General features: G+C 56.1%; 4 protein-coding genes across 4 annotated transcripts; 3 read left to right on the top strand and 1 right to left on the bottom strand.

The window, feature by feature from the left end:
• Positions 1 to 854: 854 nt before the first annotated feature.
• GGS23DRAFT_39621 (AAA-domain-containing protein) lies at positions 855 to 2,623 on the bottom strand. The gene is made up of 4 exons (XM_051513553.1): positions 2,294 to 2,623; positions 1,968 to 2,232; positions 1,539 to 1,911; positions 855 to 1,490 (listed from the first exon to the last, which is right to left on the bottom strand). Exons 1-4 carry the CDS (start codon positions 2,387 to 2,389, stop codon positions 944 to 946), a joined length of 1,281 nt encoding a protein of 426 aa, XP_051377321.1. The 5' UTR covers positions 2,390 to 2,623; the 3' UTR covers positions 855 to 943.
• Positions 2,624 to 2,700: 77 nt separating this feature from the next.
• On the top strand, positions 2,701 to 5,345 carry GGS23DRAFT_546360 (chromosome segregation protein Csm1/Pcs1-domain-containing protein). The gene is made up of 3 exons (XM_051515027.1): positions 2,701 to 3,942; positions 3,998 to 4,414; positions 4,485 to 5,345. The coding sequence occupies exons 1-3, from the start codon at positions 3,102 to 3,104 to the stop codon at positions 4,697 to 4,699; spliced, it is 1,473 nt and encodes a 490-aa protein (XP_051377320.1). The 5' UTR covers positions 2,701 to 3,101; the 3' UTR covers positions 4,700 to 5,345.
• Positions 5,346 to 9,318, top strand: GGS23DRAFT_546359 (GPI ethanolamine phosphate transferase 1). Its single transcript, XM_051515026.1, has 5 exons — positions 5,346 to 5,874; positions 5,942 to 7,500; positions 7,572 to 7,759; positions 7,818 to 7,962; positions 8,022 to 9,318. The coding sequence occupies exons 1-5, from the start codon at positions 5,697 to 5,699 to the stop codon at positions 8,973 to 8,975; spliced, it is 3,024 nt and encodes a 1,007-aa protein (XP_051377319.1). The 5' UTR covers positions 5,346 to 5,696; the 3' UTR covers positions 8,976 to 9,318.
• Positions 9,319 to 11,883: 2,565 nt separating this feature from the next.
• Positions 11,884 to 15,257, top strand: GGS23DRAFT_602336 (fungal-specific transcription factor domain-containing protein; the record flags this gene model as incomplete). The annotated part of the gene is made up of 6 exons (XM_051519314.1): positions 11,884 to 12,038; positions 12,142 to 12,166; positions 12,409 to 12,426; positions 12,552 to 12,676; positions 12,749 to 15,115; positions 15,191 to 15,257. 6 exons carry the CDS (start codon positions 11,884 to 11,886, stop codon positions 15,255 to 15,257), a joined length of 2,757 nt encoding a protein of 918 aa, XP_051377318.1.
• Positions 15,258 to 15,949: the final 692 nt, after the last annotated feature.

The following is a 15,949-nucleotide window of genomic DNA, read 5'->3' as shown; positions in this document are numbered from 1 at the left end:
GCACAGGAGAGGAGGAGGGTTGTCGAATGGGTTTGAGGGGATTCCCACGGTGAGAAGAAAAGGGAGAGGAAAAGCCCACCGATTGTTGAGGTTGCGTGCTTATGGAGAGGAAGTACACGCGAAGGGGGCAGAAATTCCGTGATTGCTACTCCGGGGTAGCACTTGCACAAATGATTGCCCGTGTCAGGAGGGCGGTGTGGGCCATCGTGCCTTGCAGCTTCCGGATATCGGGTGGTGCCATGAAAAACCTGGGGAAGGCGCGGGTATCGCAGGAGATGACGTGATTTCGGGAGTGGACAAAGCGCGCCGTTGGCGAGAGGTACCTACCACAACGTGGCTATCTGGTACCTCGCGTGGGCGCCGGGGGCAGGGGAGCACTTCACTGTCCTAGGCCGGGGTAGGTAAGTTAGGTACCTACTCTACACGTCTAGCCGGTATTCGAGTAGGGGGTAGATGTCGGGACCTTAGGTACCTAACCTAACCTACGCCTAGTGTTAGGCAGTTGTAGGTACCTGGACCTAACGTCTGAAACAGGCACCCGGAATATACGCATCGGATGGCTCGGCCAACACCATATCCAGGCTCCCTACCGAACCTACCTACCTCCTCGCCTGCTAGTGAGCGTGTGCCCGTCCAACCGGCCGTGAGGATGCCCGTCGGCCGTGAATGTCTGGTGGTAGCCCGGCCCGATCCCCCGCCAGCGGACAGACGGGTATTTCCGCTCAGCATCGAATTCCATGATATTGGCAGGAGTGGGGATGGATGAAAGGTGGGTGTCATGTACAAGGACGCTTGTTTAACCGGTGTCTATAAGGCCGACTGCGGAACCCAGAGAGTAAGTTGCTATATCCCCCCCAAAACATATGCCTCTCGATGCGAACGCCCGTACCCCGGTTCCCCTCGGTTACCTATACAAACTAGGCGGCTTCGTCCCGTCGAGGATTTATGCAGAAGCCTCGGTGATAGCTTTTGCGCCTGTAGTCGACGTTTCGACCGTATATGCGTCGTCGTCCTCCACGTCGTCGTCCTCGTCGCTCGAGGACTTTGCTTGTGCGTGGTTCCTCATGAGGATTTGCCCACCGCCTTCCCGCCCGAAGAAGTCTTCCGTGCGGATTCCCCGCACCTTGGTCGGGTCGATAGAGGACATCGAGCTTCCGCTGGCTTTGTGCTCGCGTATGTATTCTCGAACCGGCGCCATGGCGGCATCGCGACAAGCCTCCTTGATATCACTACCCGACATGCCTGCCGTAACCCTGGCAATGTATTCGATGTTGAAGTCGCTGGGGTCGGTTTTAGAGTCCTTGAGGATGAGTTGGAGTATTCGTAGCCGTTGGCTTTTATCGGGCAACGACACGGGGAATTTCTTAGGCATCCGGCGTAAGATAGCCTCGTCGATGTCTTGGATACGATTAGTTGCGCCGAGCACGACAATCCTGGCAGGGATGCCTTGAGTATTCGCCGAGGTAAGACCATCCCATAACGTCATAAATCTGGCTACTGTTAGCGGCCACGTTGGCGAGAGGAAGCTGAGACCTTACTCGGCTTTGACCATGCCGCTAGCCTCGTGCTCGCCGCTTCTCCTAGTCCCTAGGATGGAATCGATCTCGTCTATGAAGATGATAGCAGGCTGAAGTTTGCGAGCGAGGGAGAAGACTGCCCGCACCAGCTTGTTCGAGTCCCCATACCACTTCTCGGTTAATGTCGAAATGTGTAGGTTGATAAAAGACGCGCCGCTCTCGTGCGCGACTGCTTTCGCCAACATCGTCTTGCCACACCCAGGAGGACCGTATAGTAACACGCCAGACGGCGCCGACAATAGAGGTGCGGCGTGCGAGTAGAGATGTGGCATAGTTAATGGGTATATGACGGACTCCTTCACCTCCTCGATGATATCCTCCAGCCCACCAATGTCTGTCGCGGGTTCAGAACCACACTCGTGAGCATCGATTAGGAGTAGGGCAGCTCACCGTCGAATCCAACTGGTATGTCCTCGGGCGCAACGACCTCGAGCGCTACGAGGTTCTCATACTCGTTAAGCACCAGATCCTCGACACGCGGGCCTCTCTTCCCATCGCTGATCATCCCTTCATCGCTCCCCTCTGCGTAGTCTCTTAGCTTTGGTAGCCTCCGGAGGTTCGCTTTCGCCCTGAGCCTGGCCTGTTCGCGTTTTTCCTTTTCGGGGTCGGCGAGATTCGTGAGGAGGTTCCTGGTTAGAAACCACGCTGCTCCGGCCTGGTGGATGGCATTAGCGGTGCGACTGCATACTTGGATCGAGACGGGTGGCCGAGCCTACCGTGCCAAGGATCAAGATAATATCCCAGATGTAGTCGGCGCCATTTCGTCTTCGGTCAACCATCTCGACGGACTGCTTGAGGCTGCTGCGAAGCATTTATTTTGCCTCCCGCTGGGGAAACCTCGGAGACGGGCAGGATGGAGACGGGAAGGATGTAGGCAGAGTAGCGAGACGCAATCAAGAGGCTAGCTTCGCTACATAGGATAATAAGATAAAGCACAACACGAGATTGATCGCACACGCAGTCCAATCCGAGCCGAGGCGGGCTTAAGCGCGATAATAGGTTCCCTTATCTACGATAAGCTTCGTTTGGAATAGGCTGTCTGATACCTCAGGAACCCGGATGCGTTGTGCACCTCTACTTACTACGTGGTACCTACAGGTACCCAAGGTAAACACAACAAGTAGTGGTGTACAAATATATGCGGCTATCGGTAATGGGGTACTGAGTGTCCGCCGACGAATGCCTAGAGGTACCTGTGTCTGTCCATTAGGTACTAGCTAGCCCCTGCTCACTTTTTGTTTACTTGGGTCGTCTCGATACCAATCCTGATTGGCGACTGACGCATCCCACCACCAGCACCATCAGCACCACCATCATCACCATCATCGCAATCTAGGATACCTGCCTCCCTCTTCTATCGTCGCGTGACTGGCGAACATAAACTACCTAATACCGAACAATACATCTGATCTTTAGCACCGCATCGTCATAGCATCGGGCTTACATAATATCACCCGCAAGTCAAATCTCGGGGCACCTTTTCAACGGCGCGGCGCGTGTGGTGAGAACTGGCCATCACGATCAATGTCAAGGACGAGAGCTACTGCTCTGCTCGGGCTCGTGGATTCGGACGAAGAGGCGTCGGATATCTTGACCAGCGCTGCGCTATCCACGGCGAAAATGGCCCCAGCGAAGAAAACCAGGGGGACGATTGCAAATCAAGTTAAAGCGACACCGCAAGCCACGACGCGTCAGACCAGTGGAAGAGCCGCCGCCGCCACCGCCGCCGCATCGACAGCGAAGGCTTCTGTACGCAAGGCTCTGGCGGAAAAACCAGTGAATGTCCAGGAGAAACTTACACGGGGCAAGGGAAACAAGCGGCCTGCTCCCGAAGATGTCGTATCGGTAGATGAGGAGGAACCGGTAGGCGGCGACGATAAACCTAAGAGAGGGAGAGGACGTCCAAGGGTAGCCAAAGCCCCGAGAATCTCGGACATCGAAGACGTATCTGCCATAGATCAGCTACAGCCTACAACCCGGCCACCCGCGAAGAGAGGGCGTAAACCGAAGTCCAACATCGAGACCCCGGATATCGAGCGCGAAATTCCCGAAACGCAGTTTATCGAAACCACGAAAGTTAGCGTCGACGAGTTTGAGGAAATAGAAGATTTGCCGCCCCGGGCTCGCCGTGGCTTTTCTTCCGCCCAAGGTACTCGAACCCATCACGTCTTCAGCGCAAGCCGTAGGGCTGCTCCTGCGTCAGATTCCGAGCTTCATGATCCGTCTATGAGGAGGAGGCTGGGTGACTTGAACCGGAAGTATGAAATATTGGAAGCAAAATATCGCGATTTACGGGAGATCGGCGTTAAGGAGGCCGAGCGCAATTACGATCGACTCAAGAAGCAAGGAGAGGAGAGGGCTAACAGTGAGTTCCGAAACAGGGGACGATTGCGCGGGGAAGTTCTGCTAACGATTCGAAGCCGCCAATCAACTCATTGCGACATTAAAGGCGCAACTCTCTGCCCAGACAGAGCTGGCAAAGGAATCGCAACGCTTAAGACAACAGCTGGAGGCTAGCCAGGGCAAGATAGAGCAACTGCTGAATAAAGTCAACAGCACCGACGCCTCTCTGTCGGAGGCGAAGACGGAGATCAAGACGCTCTCCACGAAACTCGCCGCAGCCCGGTCGGCGGAGACGGCGAGCACAAAAATCCCAGGCAGCGCCATCAAGGGAAGCAGCGCGAACAACCGGCTCCTCGCTAACGCCGAGGCAGCGGCGCAGTTGGCGCAGCTGAAAGAGGTCCTCTACGGGGACCTGACGGGCCTGATTGTCCGCGGCGTCAAGCGGGAAGAGGGCATAGAGACGTACGACTGCATCCAGACGGGTAGAAACGGAAGTGAGTACCGGTTTCTCCAGTCCCGGCGGCCGCATTCGAGACCACGTACCGCTAACACTGTCACCTGCAGCTCTCCACTTCAAGCTGGCCGTAGGCGGCGAAGAGCTCACGGAGAATTTCGACGAGCCTCAGTTTATGTACCTGCCGCAGCTGGATCCGAGCCGCGACGAAGAGCTGATAGACATGCTCCCCGACTATCTCGTGGAGGAGATTGTGTTCCCGCAGTCGCACGCGGCGAGGTTCTACGCCAGAGTTATGAAGGCTCTCACCGAACGTCTCGACTGAGCGTGAGATTAGGGGTCGAGGTCGGGGTCGGTTGGGCGTTGGTGTTTGCGTTCGATACCAGGTTCGAAATGAATGAATTGCCTATCCGTGTACTATTGCTCTACAGGCCGGTTCCCTTAGGTGAGGTTATGTACCTTAGACAGGGACGTTGTTCTCCAGCACCTACTTATGATTTCTGGTACGAGGCGGGACCCCTTGCACCCAGCACTGCGAGGGACTTTCTCCTCTCTCTAATGGCGAGAATAGCCCGTTCGTCAAGGTGGCGCGCCGGAGCCTTTGGTGATATCGCGGTGAGGGGTAGCGTGCCTCCTATGCGACCAGCTTAGCGAATGTACCTACCTACCCCCTGGATTGATAGAATACCAGGTAGGTACCTGATATAGAGGTATTAGGTCACAGGTAGGCACCTTGTAGTCGGAAAGTGACGGGCAGCAAGCCAATGGGGCGTGGGTCCCGCCAACACGGTGTTCTCGGGGAAAGGGGGCCGATATAACACGGGCAGTACTTGGGTCGCACCGCGCGACCGCGTTACCGTCGTGGTACCTCGATTGTACATCGCAAAATGCTTAGCTGCCAATGACCCGCAGCTGGCTGGGTGCGATCCCCTGCAAGGTGCCAGCCAAGACGAGACGAGACGGGTTGGACCCTAAATGGCTTAACCGGCTATCGCAACGTGGAAACTTGTCGACGGGCTTCGCAATTTATATTGGCGACCTCTTCACCACCGACTACCTACCTCTTCTTCTTTCCTCCCACCCCTTCTCCTTCCAATCCGTAATATCCCTACGGAGCCGATGGCTTGCGACTTGCCACGCTCTACTCATACCTGTCTTTTATTTCCTGTCCCTCATTCCCATGGATCCGTTTCGAGCTGACAAACGTCTCCTCTGAAAGTCGGACCTGTCTCACTTTTGACCTGTTTCCTTGACGCCCTCGTTTTCGCTCGCTCCGCTTTACGACGCGCGCAAGACCGACCGACCCCTGACGGCTCGCAACCATGGCGGGCGCCAGCCGCTTCCGGTTCCTGGCCGTTGCCGTGGTCTTCCACCTGGTTTACATCTACTCTATTTTCGACATCTACTTCGTCAGTCCTATTGTTAGCGGGATGCGGTTGTACCAGCTAGAGAGGCCTGCTGGGGAGAGGGCACCCGCCGACCGGCTCGTCCTCTTTGTGGGTGCGTGTCGCTCCTTCGTGGAAGAAGCCGGATCCGCGGTCGATCTCTTGCTAACGCCGGCCGCTAGGCGACGGGTTGCGTGCGGACAAGGCGTTTCAATCATTTCCTGAACCCTACGCCAAGACGGAAGATGACGAGGTTCCGAGACCGCTCGCGCCCTACCTTCGTTCCCGCGTGCTGGAACACGGCACTTTCGGCGTATCCCACACCAGAGTGCCCACCGAATCGCGACCCGGCCACGTTGCGCTTATAGCCGGGCTTTACGAGGACGTTTCCGCCGTGGCAACCGGCTGGAAACTCAACCCGGTCAACTTCGACAGCGTCTTCAATAGGAGCGCTCACACGTGGAGTTGGGGCAGCCCCGACATCCTCCCCATGTTTGAGCAGGGCGCGACTCCGGGGAGGATAGACGCGGATTGTTACGATGCCGACTTCGAGGACTTTTCTCAAGACGCAACCCACCTGGACTTATGGGTCTTCGATCATGTGAAGGAACTTTTTGCTGCCGCCGAGCAGAACAAGACTTTGAACGGTGCCCTCAGGCAAGACAAGATCGTCTTTTTCCTCCATCTCCTAGGGCTTGACACCAGTGGCCATTCGTACCGTCCGTACTCGAAGGAGTACTTGAATAATATCAAAATTGTCGATCAAGGTGTTAAAGAAGTAGCCGAGCTAATCCAGGATTTCTACCGTGATGATAGGACAGCTTTCGTTTTCACTGCCGACCATGGAATGAGCGACTGGGGTAGTCACGGAGATGGCCACCCGGATAACACGAGAACCCCATTGATTGCTTGGGGCTCGGGTGTTGCAAAGCCGTCTGTACATGAGGGTGTCGTCGCACCTGGTCACGACGAGTACTCCTCGGATTGGAATCTTGATCACATCAGGAGGAACGACGTGCAGCAGGCCGATGTTGCGGCCCTGATGGCCTATCTAGTCGGTGTCGAGTTTCCCGCCAACTCCGTGGGCGAACTTCCGCTTTCATACCTATCCGCAGACATCAAGGAGAAGGCCGAAGCCTCTCTGGTGAACGCTCGGGAGATTCTAGAGATGTATAAGGTGAAGGAATCCCACAAGGAGGCGAATGAGCTCCGTTATCGAGCTTACAAGCCCCTGAGCGAGGAGAATGGCCTGCTCCCGGAGAAGCGAGTGTCGATCATTCGAGACTTAATCAGCACCGAGAATTACGAGGAGGCCATCGAAGAATCCGCCGCCTTGATGAAGATTGGACTTGAGGGCATGCGCTATTTGCAGACTTACGACTGGTTGTTTCTGAGAGCTCTCATCACCATCGGCTATCTTGGATGGATGGCTTATGCTCTAACTACGGTTTTGGACCTACACGTATTACATGGGACAACGCAGGCATCGAGAACCCTTGGTGGTGTCGTTGCCTTCTCTTCCGTTCTCGTCCTTCTTTATTCGTCCTTCGTCATCTCTCACTCGCCCTTCACGTACTATGCTTATGCCTTTTTCCCTGTATTTTTCTGGGAGGAAGTATACGCACGGAGAGATAGCCTGATCAAGGGCAGACAGGTCTTGTTCGGACACATCAAAACTGGCGCCAACGTCTTTACCCTAGTGCTAAATATGATTATCTATGTCGGTATCATTGTATCGCTGGTAATTAGCCCCCCTCTTCCCCCCCCCCACACACACCCCTTCGAAGATATCGAGTAATAACCGAGTGGCAGGCCCTCGGATATATTCATCGAGAAATATTTACAGGGCTCTTCGTTGCCGGCGCCTTCTACCCGTTGACAGTAGGGATATCTTTCCTTCAGGAACACATTCTCTTGAGCGTAACTTGGTTTGTGTTGTGTCTACTAATGGGCAGTTTCACTTTACTACCGGCCATGAAGGTCGAAAATATCCCGCTGATGTGAGTTGGCCTGACTGAACTTTTGGAATCCTAAGCTGACGGGCACCGCGATATACAGCATGCTTGGCGGCCTGCTCATGGTCATTGTCGGGCTTCTGTACCTGATTTTTGAGGATAGGCTCTTGGCAGATTTTTCGAGCCCAAAGAGATCCAGCGGCCTTCCAAAGGCTAACAGGGTCTCGAGAGCGTTGGTTGGCATTCAGGTAAATTTGATAATTTTCAACGGAGTGTCCTCGCCGTTAGCCGTATTGACATCGCGTAGATCGGGCTCATCCTATTAGCTATGGTGGTCACTCGGGACAGTGCTCTGTCGCTACAAGCTAAGCAGGGCCTACCGCGCGGAAATCAGGTAGTAGGCTGGTTGGTGTTGGTCGTGTCCTTGTTGATGCCACTGACCCACAGACTTCAGCCGAACAACCACTACCTTCATAGGTTGCTGGTTATTTTCCTGACGTGCGCGCCAACCTTCGTTATTCTCACCATATCCTACGAGGGGCTGTTCTACTTTGCTTTCAGCTCGACTCTGGCCACCTGGGTGCAGCTGGAACGTCACAGTTACGTATTCTTACGGTCAGCGACCGGTGCGCCGGCAGCGAAGAATACCGCCGAGGCGACGCCCAAGACAGTCGTGTCCAAATTCCGGCCGCTGGCTTTGTCAGACACCCGCGTGGCTCTCTTCTTCTTCATCCTTATCCAGTCGGCCTTCTTCAGCACAGGCAACATCGCTTCGATTTCTTCCTTCAGCTTGGAGAGCGTATGTCGACTCATCCCGATATTCGACCCTTTCTCGCAGGGGGCGCTTCTGGTTCTTAAGATTATGATTCCGTTTGCGCTCATATCCGCGAACTTGGGGATTCTCAATAAGAGAATCGGCGTGGCGCCGTCGGCGCTATTCATGGCCGCGATGGCGATGAGCGACGTACTAACCCTCTACTTCTTCTGGGTAGTGAAGGACGAGGGTTCGTGGCTCGAGATCGGGTCCACGATCACGCACTTTGCCATAGCTAGCCTGCTTTGCGTCTTCGTCGCCGCGCTCGAAGGCGTGAGTGCGTTGTTCATCGCCGGCATCGAGGTGGAGAGTATGTATGAGTTGACGGCTGTAAGCAACGGGACGGTGCCAAACGGCCCAGAGCGAGCTACCAACGGGGAGACCAAAGACGATGGCCCGGCTAGTAGATCAAAGGGGGAGATAGATACGCTGGCCGAGTCTACGTAGGCAGCGGTAACTCGTCGGCTCTGGGGACAGACAGAAGATTCGATAGATAAATACGTACGTAACGAGACGAGGCGGAGTGTCAGGCAGCCATGTCTCAGATGTTCGCATATTATACTCAGTATGTACTCATAGTGAGCGCGGGATTACGTAGGTAGGGACCGCAGCTGGGGTGCGCGTTGTTGATGTGATGGTGACCCGATTCGGCAAATTCCTCGGCACGTCTTGGAAGCTTGGACGGGCGTGAAGTTGCCATTGGCCTCACTCTCCACAATGCGTATGCGCCACCGTATGTGGATGTACTCATATATATCTCCCTACCGCTGCCCCGTATGTTTTGGAAGGCCAAGAGCAGGCCACAGGCGGAGAGAATCATCACCCAATCCCGACCGATACGTGCTCCCTCCCCGTCCAGGTTCGCATGCATACACATCTACCACACATCGTCGATCCGGATGCCCCTCTGGCAGTTATGCACAACACGATGTATTATTTATAGACAGCCCGGGCAAACGTGTTTCTAACGTCGGCGCATCTTCACGCACGCACGCACATACCATACCCGTGGGCGGGATCCGGCTAGGACGCGGAGAGGAGCGGGCCTGGTGAAACATTATAAATGACGGGCTGGCGATTTGAGGAATCGGGCTGGGCTGAACGGGGGGGGGTTCTCAAATCGTCGCGACGTGTGGAACGGAGGGTCGAGCCCAAACCGGCGCGACGCCGATAGCGTCGACTGGGGCAGCAAGGATCGGCCGGGAACGTAATCGACTTACACGTAAAAAAAAAAAGTCACACGAGGAGGGGGGAACCACCGGCGTTGCAAGCGCGCCGACTACCACCTGTACGTACCCCAACTCAGGGCGGTTTATAGTACTTCAGGTGTGTACCAACCAAGGTACCTAACTGTACCTACTACAGGAGGTATCTCCTCGCGAATACCGTTGACAGGAGAGGGGGAGTAGGGTTAGGTACGTAATGGGTCCTGTTGGGGCCACCCTTCACATGTCAGTAGTACCTTAGGTGGCTCTTCGCCCCCCTCCCCTGTTGTCTTGGCGGAAATAATCTATGCATGGAAGTCTTCGCAGGAAGAGGTGGTATATGAGGCAGCTAAGGCAAGTCTATAGGTAGTACTTAGGTATCTCCTAATGTAGGTAGGTACCTATATACATGAGCGGTCTTAGGTATCTGTGCCGTACCCGGGTTAGCGGGCGGGTTACGCTCTTACCTATCGGGGCGGAGGGATTCGATGCCCCTTATTACCTGTCAGTTCGTGTCTTGTAGGTGGGATTCCGGCATCTTGTATGTGCGGGTTTCCACCACATGCCGGTCGAGGATGCATATTTATCGCCTGACCCGTTCGCGGGATGAGACAAGCAAACCTGCGAGACACGGTCAAGCAGCTGTCCCGTCCCCGAGTTCGCTCGATGTGATTTCCGCAGGCTTCCGACGCGGGCCCGAGACGACGCAGGACACCGATTCGAGATGATCGCACAGTTGGTCGGGGGGTGCAGCAGGGTGACCTCCCTACGTACCCATATATAGTGGACGGACGTGTGGGTACGGCGAGAGCCATCTGGATCCGCCCAGGGTGTGCCATCAATCCCGCAGGTATTCCCGCCCGCGTCGAAACGGGTCCGTTCTCGAGCCCGCTCACCTCGCGCGCGCGCGCAGGTAGTGAAGGACCTCAGTATAAGGTAGGTGGGTAGGAAGGTAGAGAGATATAGAATTACGTTGCCGTCACCCTACGTTAGCAGCCAGGACGTCCCTGACTGAGGTCGGCGGGAGAGGATGGGGTTAATGTAGGTATGCACTTGGGCGATTAGCATTCCCCATAATATGCACATTGGGGGGCCCAAGTGCGTACTAAGAATCGACGAGGCGCGGTGGCTACGGCAGTTCCGGGGTTTATACACCCATTACACCCATATCCACAAGGTCCCTCGCCCATTGTACACCATAAAAAAAACACACCTGCACCGTTAGCATTGGGGGAGTACAAAGACATCCATCCCATCGCGTCCCATCCATCCCACACCTCCCTGCCGCCGGTTCGCCCGTTCCCCTACGCAAGTGCGTATGGATATTTCCGGCTGCGTTATCTATGCTGTGCCAGGTAAGGTAGGAATGTACATAGGCACGCGCTGAAAGAACTCGCCGGCTGCTACGCATTGCCTACCTATAACATACCTACTTACCAGGAGTGCCCCGGGACGGCCTGGCCTGCTCACCTACCTCGCCAACATATACGTGCCCTACAAAGACGGCCACAAGGACGCCTCCCTCTCCGAGACGACCAGGCAGAGCGGGCAAGAAAGAAGCAGGCAGGAGAGGCGCGCGCCGGAACTACCAAAAAAAAAAAAATCCGAGTCCGCTTCGTCGTCCCTGGTCGCATCGGACATTCATCCCATCACCGCATCGCCTGTTCCATTCGCCGTCCCGGACCTCTGCCCTCTGGGCCTACAGCCTTTTCTCTTCTCTTTTCTTCCCTTTTTTTTGGTTCTCGCGTCCTCCCCGGAGCACTAAAAGGGGGGCATACCTACGTCGCCGTTAGTCCCAGCTGATCGTTCGACGACCCGAGTCTCTCTGTCTCATACTTACCGGACCTAACCTGCCCACCGTACCACCCGCGCACGCAACCGGTATATACACGCACACGCACATACGCATACAGATCTATACGTACGCACCCACACATATATCTCTCTGCTTTATGCGCGCCCGCCTACGACGGCGCGGCTACGAGCGACGGTGAAGTCGACGGCAACTTCGAGCGGCACGGTCAGCGCCTCGGTTCCGGCAGCGACATCAACCGTCTCGACACGAGCCCCGCCCTCCGCACCGAGATACTGTCGCTGGCAGGTGTCGCATCGTTCGCTCTCCGCGGTCGCGTGCATTGATGGACGTCGGCATGGATTCTGGAGGTGAGCCGGCGAGGCCGCAGCCGCCCCAACATCTGAATTCGCCCTCGCAATCTACGCCGGCCTCTACGAGTAGCCGTAATACGCCGCCAGCGCCGGGGTCGACGTCGACGCAGAATTCCCAGGGGCAGATGAGCTTTCGAAGGTTTGTACCGCTTTTTTCACGCCGTGGGCGTGCTTTGCGCCCACGCTGCGATTCCGCGACCGAGTGAAGTGGCTGACTCGAGATGGGGTCCGAATGCGATTAGACAACGAGCTTCGAGAGCTTGCGAGGTGCGCGAATTCCTCTCTCTCCCCCTCTTCTATGCGTGCTGCTCCTATCATTTATCCTTCCCCCTCTTCCATTGAGAGAGCTATGTTTGGTGCCTTGCCTAGATTTATAAGTGCCACCTGAGCTACCCTATCTGGGGCGTGAGGGTGGGATTCTCGCAATCGTGCCGAGGCATCTCGAGCAATGCGGTCCATAATACTTGTCGGCCCTGCAAATCGCTAACTGACCACTCGGCTATCAACAGACCTGCCATGCTAGAAAGGTACGAACCCGACAACCCTTAGCCTTACCGTGCCCGATGCCGCAATCGCCATTGGCAGGCCGGTTGGCACCATCCTCTCATCCTCTTGTCTCACGGGGGCCCTAGTTGACCAAGCCGATTCGTAGGTGCGATGCGATGCCGCGAGCCTCGGCGTCCCTTGTACCAACTGCGTCGCCTTCCAAATCGAATGCAAGATCCCGCAACCCAAGAGGAAAAAGGCCCAAACCAGCACCACAAAGGACTCAGACAGGTGCGTGCATCCCCCTCCCGACCCTTTCGGACCCCTGCTTTGCTTGCGAGGTTGACCGTGTCTTGTCTCCAGTGATCGTGGCGATGTCGTCGAAGCGCCCTCTCCGAAGCCCAACGCCGGCTCGTCCACCACCTTCCCCGCGCGACCTCCCATGTACCACTCCGTCGAAGGTGTCCCCGCGACGACGCTCACCGAGTCTCAGGCCAGGAAAGAGGAGGCTGACAATGATACCTATGTCAACCTAGTCATGAAACCCAAGTTCACGCGTGCCCCCATCACCGACGCCGGCAGGGTCGCGTTCCTCGGCGAATCGTCGAATCTAACGCTCCTCGTCCACGATCGCCAGGGGTCTTCCGATGTTGTGCATTATCCCCTCCCGGGGAACGTGCGTGGATCTCGGGATCGCTTGACCGAGTTGGACAACATCGAGATGGATATCTTGAATCAACGTGGAGCTTTCTTACTACCGCCTAGGTCTCTATGCGACGAGCTCATCGACTCCTACTTCAAGTGGATACATCCTATCGTGCCCGTCATAAATAAGACTCGCTTCATGAAGCAGTATCGAGATCCCAAGAACCCCCCTTCCTTACTCCTCCTGCAAGCCGTGCTGCTCGCCGGCTCGCGAGTCTGCAACAACCCGCAGCTCATGGACTCGAACGGATCGACCACCCCGGCCGCGCTGACGTTCTATAAACGAGCGAAGGCGCTTTACGATGCCAATTACGAAGATGACCGCGTGACCATCGTCCAGGCTCTGCTTCTCATGGGGTGGTACTGGGAAGGCCCGGAAGACGTCACCAAGAACGTCTTCTACTGGAGCAGGGTCGCCATCATTGTCGCTCAAGGGACGGGGATGCACCGCAGCGTGGAAGCGTCGCAGCTGAGCAAGGTCGATAAGAGGGTATGGAAGCGCATCTGGTGGACGCTCTTCACCCGCGACCGATCCGTGGCCGTCGCGCTCGGACGCCCATGCAATATCAACCTGGACGACTCGGACGTCGAAATGCTTACCGAAGACGATTTTCTCGAAGACGAACCGGATAACACGAGTGGAATTCCGCCGGACCCGATCCACGTCCAATTCTTCCTGCAATACGTCAAACTGTGCGAGATCATGGGCTTGGTCTTATCCCAACAGTACTCGGTGGCATCCAAGGGCCGACGTCAGAACGCCATCGACCTCACCCACAGTGACATGGCTTTGGCAGACTGGCTACAGAATTGCCCCAAGCTAGTGTACTGGGAGATGCCGCGACATCATTTTTGGAGCGCATTGCTCCATTCGAATTACTATACCACCTTATGTCTCTTGCACCGAGCGCACATGCCCCCTAATAGCAGCAACGCGGCCAGGTTCCCGGACGACTCGTCCTACCCTTCGCGAAACATCGCCTTCCAGGCCGCGGGGATGATCACATCTATCATCGAGAACCTGTCTGCTCACGACGAGCTCAAGTATTGCCCGGCCTTTGTCGTCTATAGCTTGTTCTCCGCTCTTATCATGCACGTGTACCAGATGCGGTCTCCCGTGCCGTCCATCCAACAAGTCACGCAGGTCCGAATTCGGACCTGCATGGAGGCGCTGAAGGAGGTCTCGAGGATCTGGCTCGTGGGCAAGATGGTATACACGCTTTTCGAATCCATCCTAGGCAATAGGAGCCTGGAAGAGCGGTTACAGAAGGCCGCGGGCAGGCGGCATAGGAAAGCCCAGCAGAGTTTAGCGCAGTTGGAGCAGCATCATCAAAGGCAACAAGAATCGGCGAAGCGGAAGTACGATGAGATGGCCATCGACTTCAGCATCAACACACCGGTCCATCAGGAATCGTACGAGCGGTCGCGCCCCCAGACGCCCAGGAACGAACCGACAGCAGCCCAAGTCCACATGGGACCGCCCCTCAGCTCGCCGAACGCCAGGTCCGGCGACACCTTCATGGGAACTAACAGCAGGCCACACACGCGACCGGCGACCCCGTTCAACCCGTCCTTCTCGGTTCCGGCCACGCCGCCAGACTTGTATCTCGTGACCCGCAACTCGCCGAACCTGTCGCAATCGCTGTGGGAAAACTTCCAGCCCGACCAGCTCTTCCCCGAGAACACCAACCTTCCGGTGCCGCAGGTGTCTCCTTCGCAGAACCAGCACGGCTTGGACCCCAACCTCGTCTCTCCAATGCAGGGCGGTATGTTCTCACAGTTGATCGGGCAGCCGGACCAGGTGCAGCGCCGGATGCCGAACAAATTGACAAGTCCGAACCCGCAGCAGGCTAACACATCGTTGCAACCAGGAGCCGGAGGTTTCCAGGCCCAGACGAACAACAACCTATGGCCGGGCGGCGAGGTGGGCGCGGGACTGCCGGACGGCCAAAGCCCGAGCGACAGCTGGAGCACCGGGTCCGCGCAAGGCCGGCCTGTGCCGGCCGCCTTGAACGTTGAAGACTGGTATGTTGACCCGACCCGACCGAACCCGTCGTGGTAGAGAGACGAGTTTGCTAAGTGATGACCTCGACGATATAGGTTCCAATTCTTCGGTATCAACGGTAACGACATGAATGTAGCGGGGTTCGACGTATCGTTGGGGTGAGCTGCAGACACACGCACACATATACACACACATACACACACATCAATCGGGATTCTGTATGTCCGGCTTGCCTGCACAGAGCCTAGCCGGGATGGCTCCGCTGCGTGAGCCGGAGTACTGCCGTTGCCTGTCCCCGATATTTTCGGGAGACGTGTCGCACCGTGCCTCTAAGCGACTTGGATATATTTGCGGCGGCCGGTGTAATGAGCGGGCTGGCTGGCCGCCATTGTGCAACCCGACCTCGCGGGTTTGGAGTTTTGGGGTGCGCTCATCCTCAGAGGGTTCGGGGATCTATGGGTTCTCTGGATACCTACACGTATATATATGTATGTAGGCCTTACCTAAGGTGGTAGCGATGACGACGGAGGCGACGGCGCGCAACATGTGGATGAAAACAAAAATCTTCCATTATATATAGGTAATATGTGTGTATGTGTGTGTGATGGTGAAGGGGTGGGGCGTCGCAGTAGTGTCTTACCGGCATGCCACAGTACCTACCTACCTACCTGTATTGTCCATGATCCGCCTGTAGTGGATGCACACATATCGCTTTTTTTTTTTAGCGAGTCGGGGACCGGAAACTGGGACGGGCTGCACAGATTGTCTGTCTCAGAGGAAAGGTGCTCACCTAACTTCAAACGCGGGGGGTCCTTGTTCAGCCATCTCCAGGCGGATGTTTTATATGCCATAAT

Source organism: Durotheca rogersii, assembly GCF_024521655.1.
Source record: "Durotheca rogersii strain YMJ 92031201 chromosome Unknown GGS23scaffold_1, whole genome shotgun sequence".
Classification (NCBI taxonomy): domain Eukaryota; kingdom Fungi; phylum Ascomycota; class Sordariomycetes; order Xylariales; family Xylariaceae; genus Durotheca; species Durotheca rogersii.
Note: the sequence above shows the minus strand (reverse complement) of the source record. Positions and strands in the feature narration are given on the sequence as shown.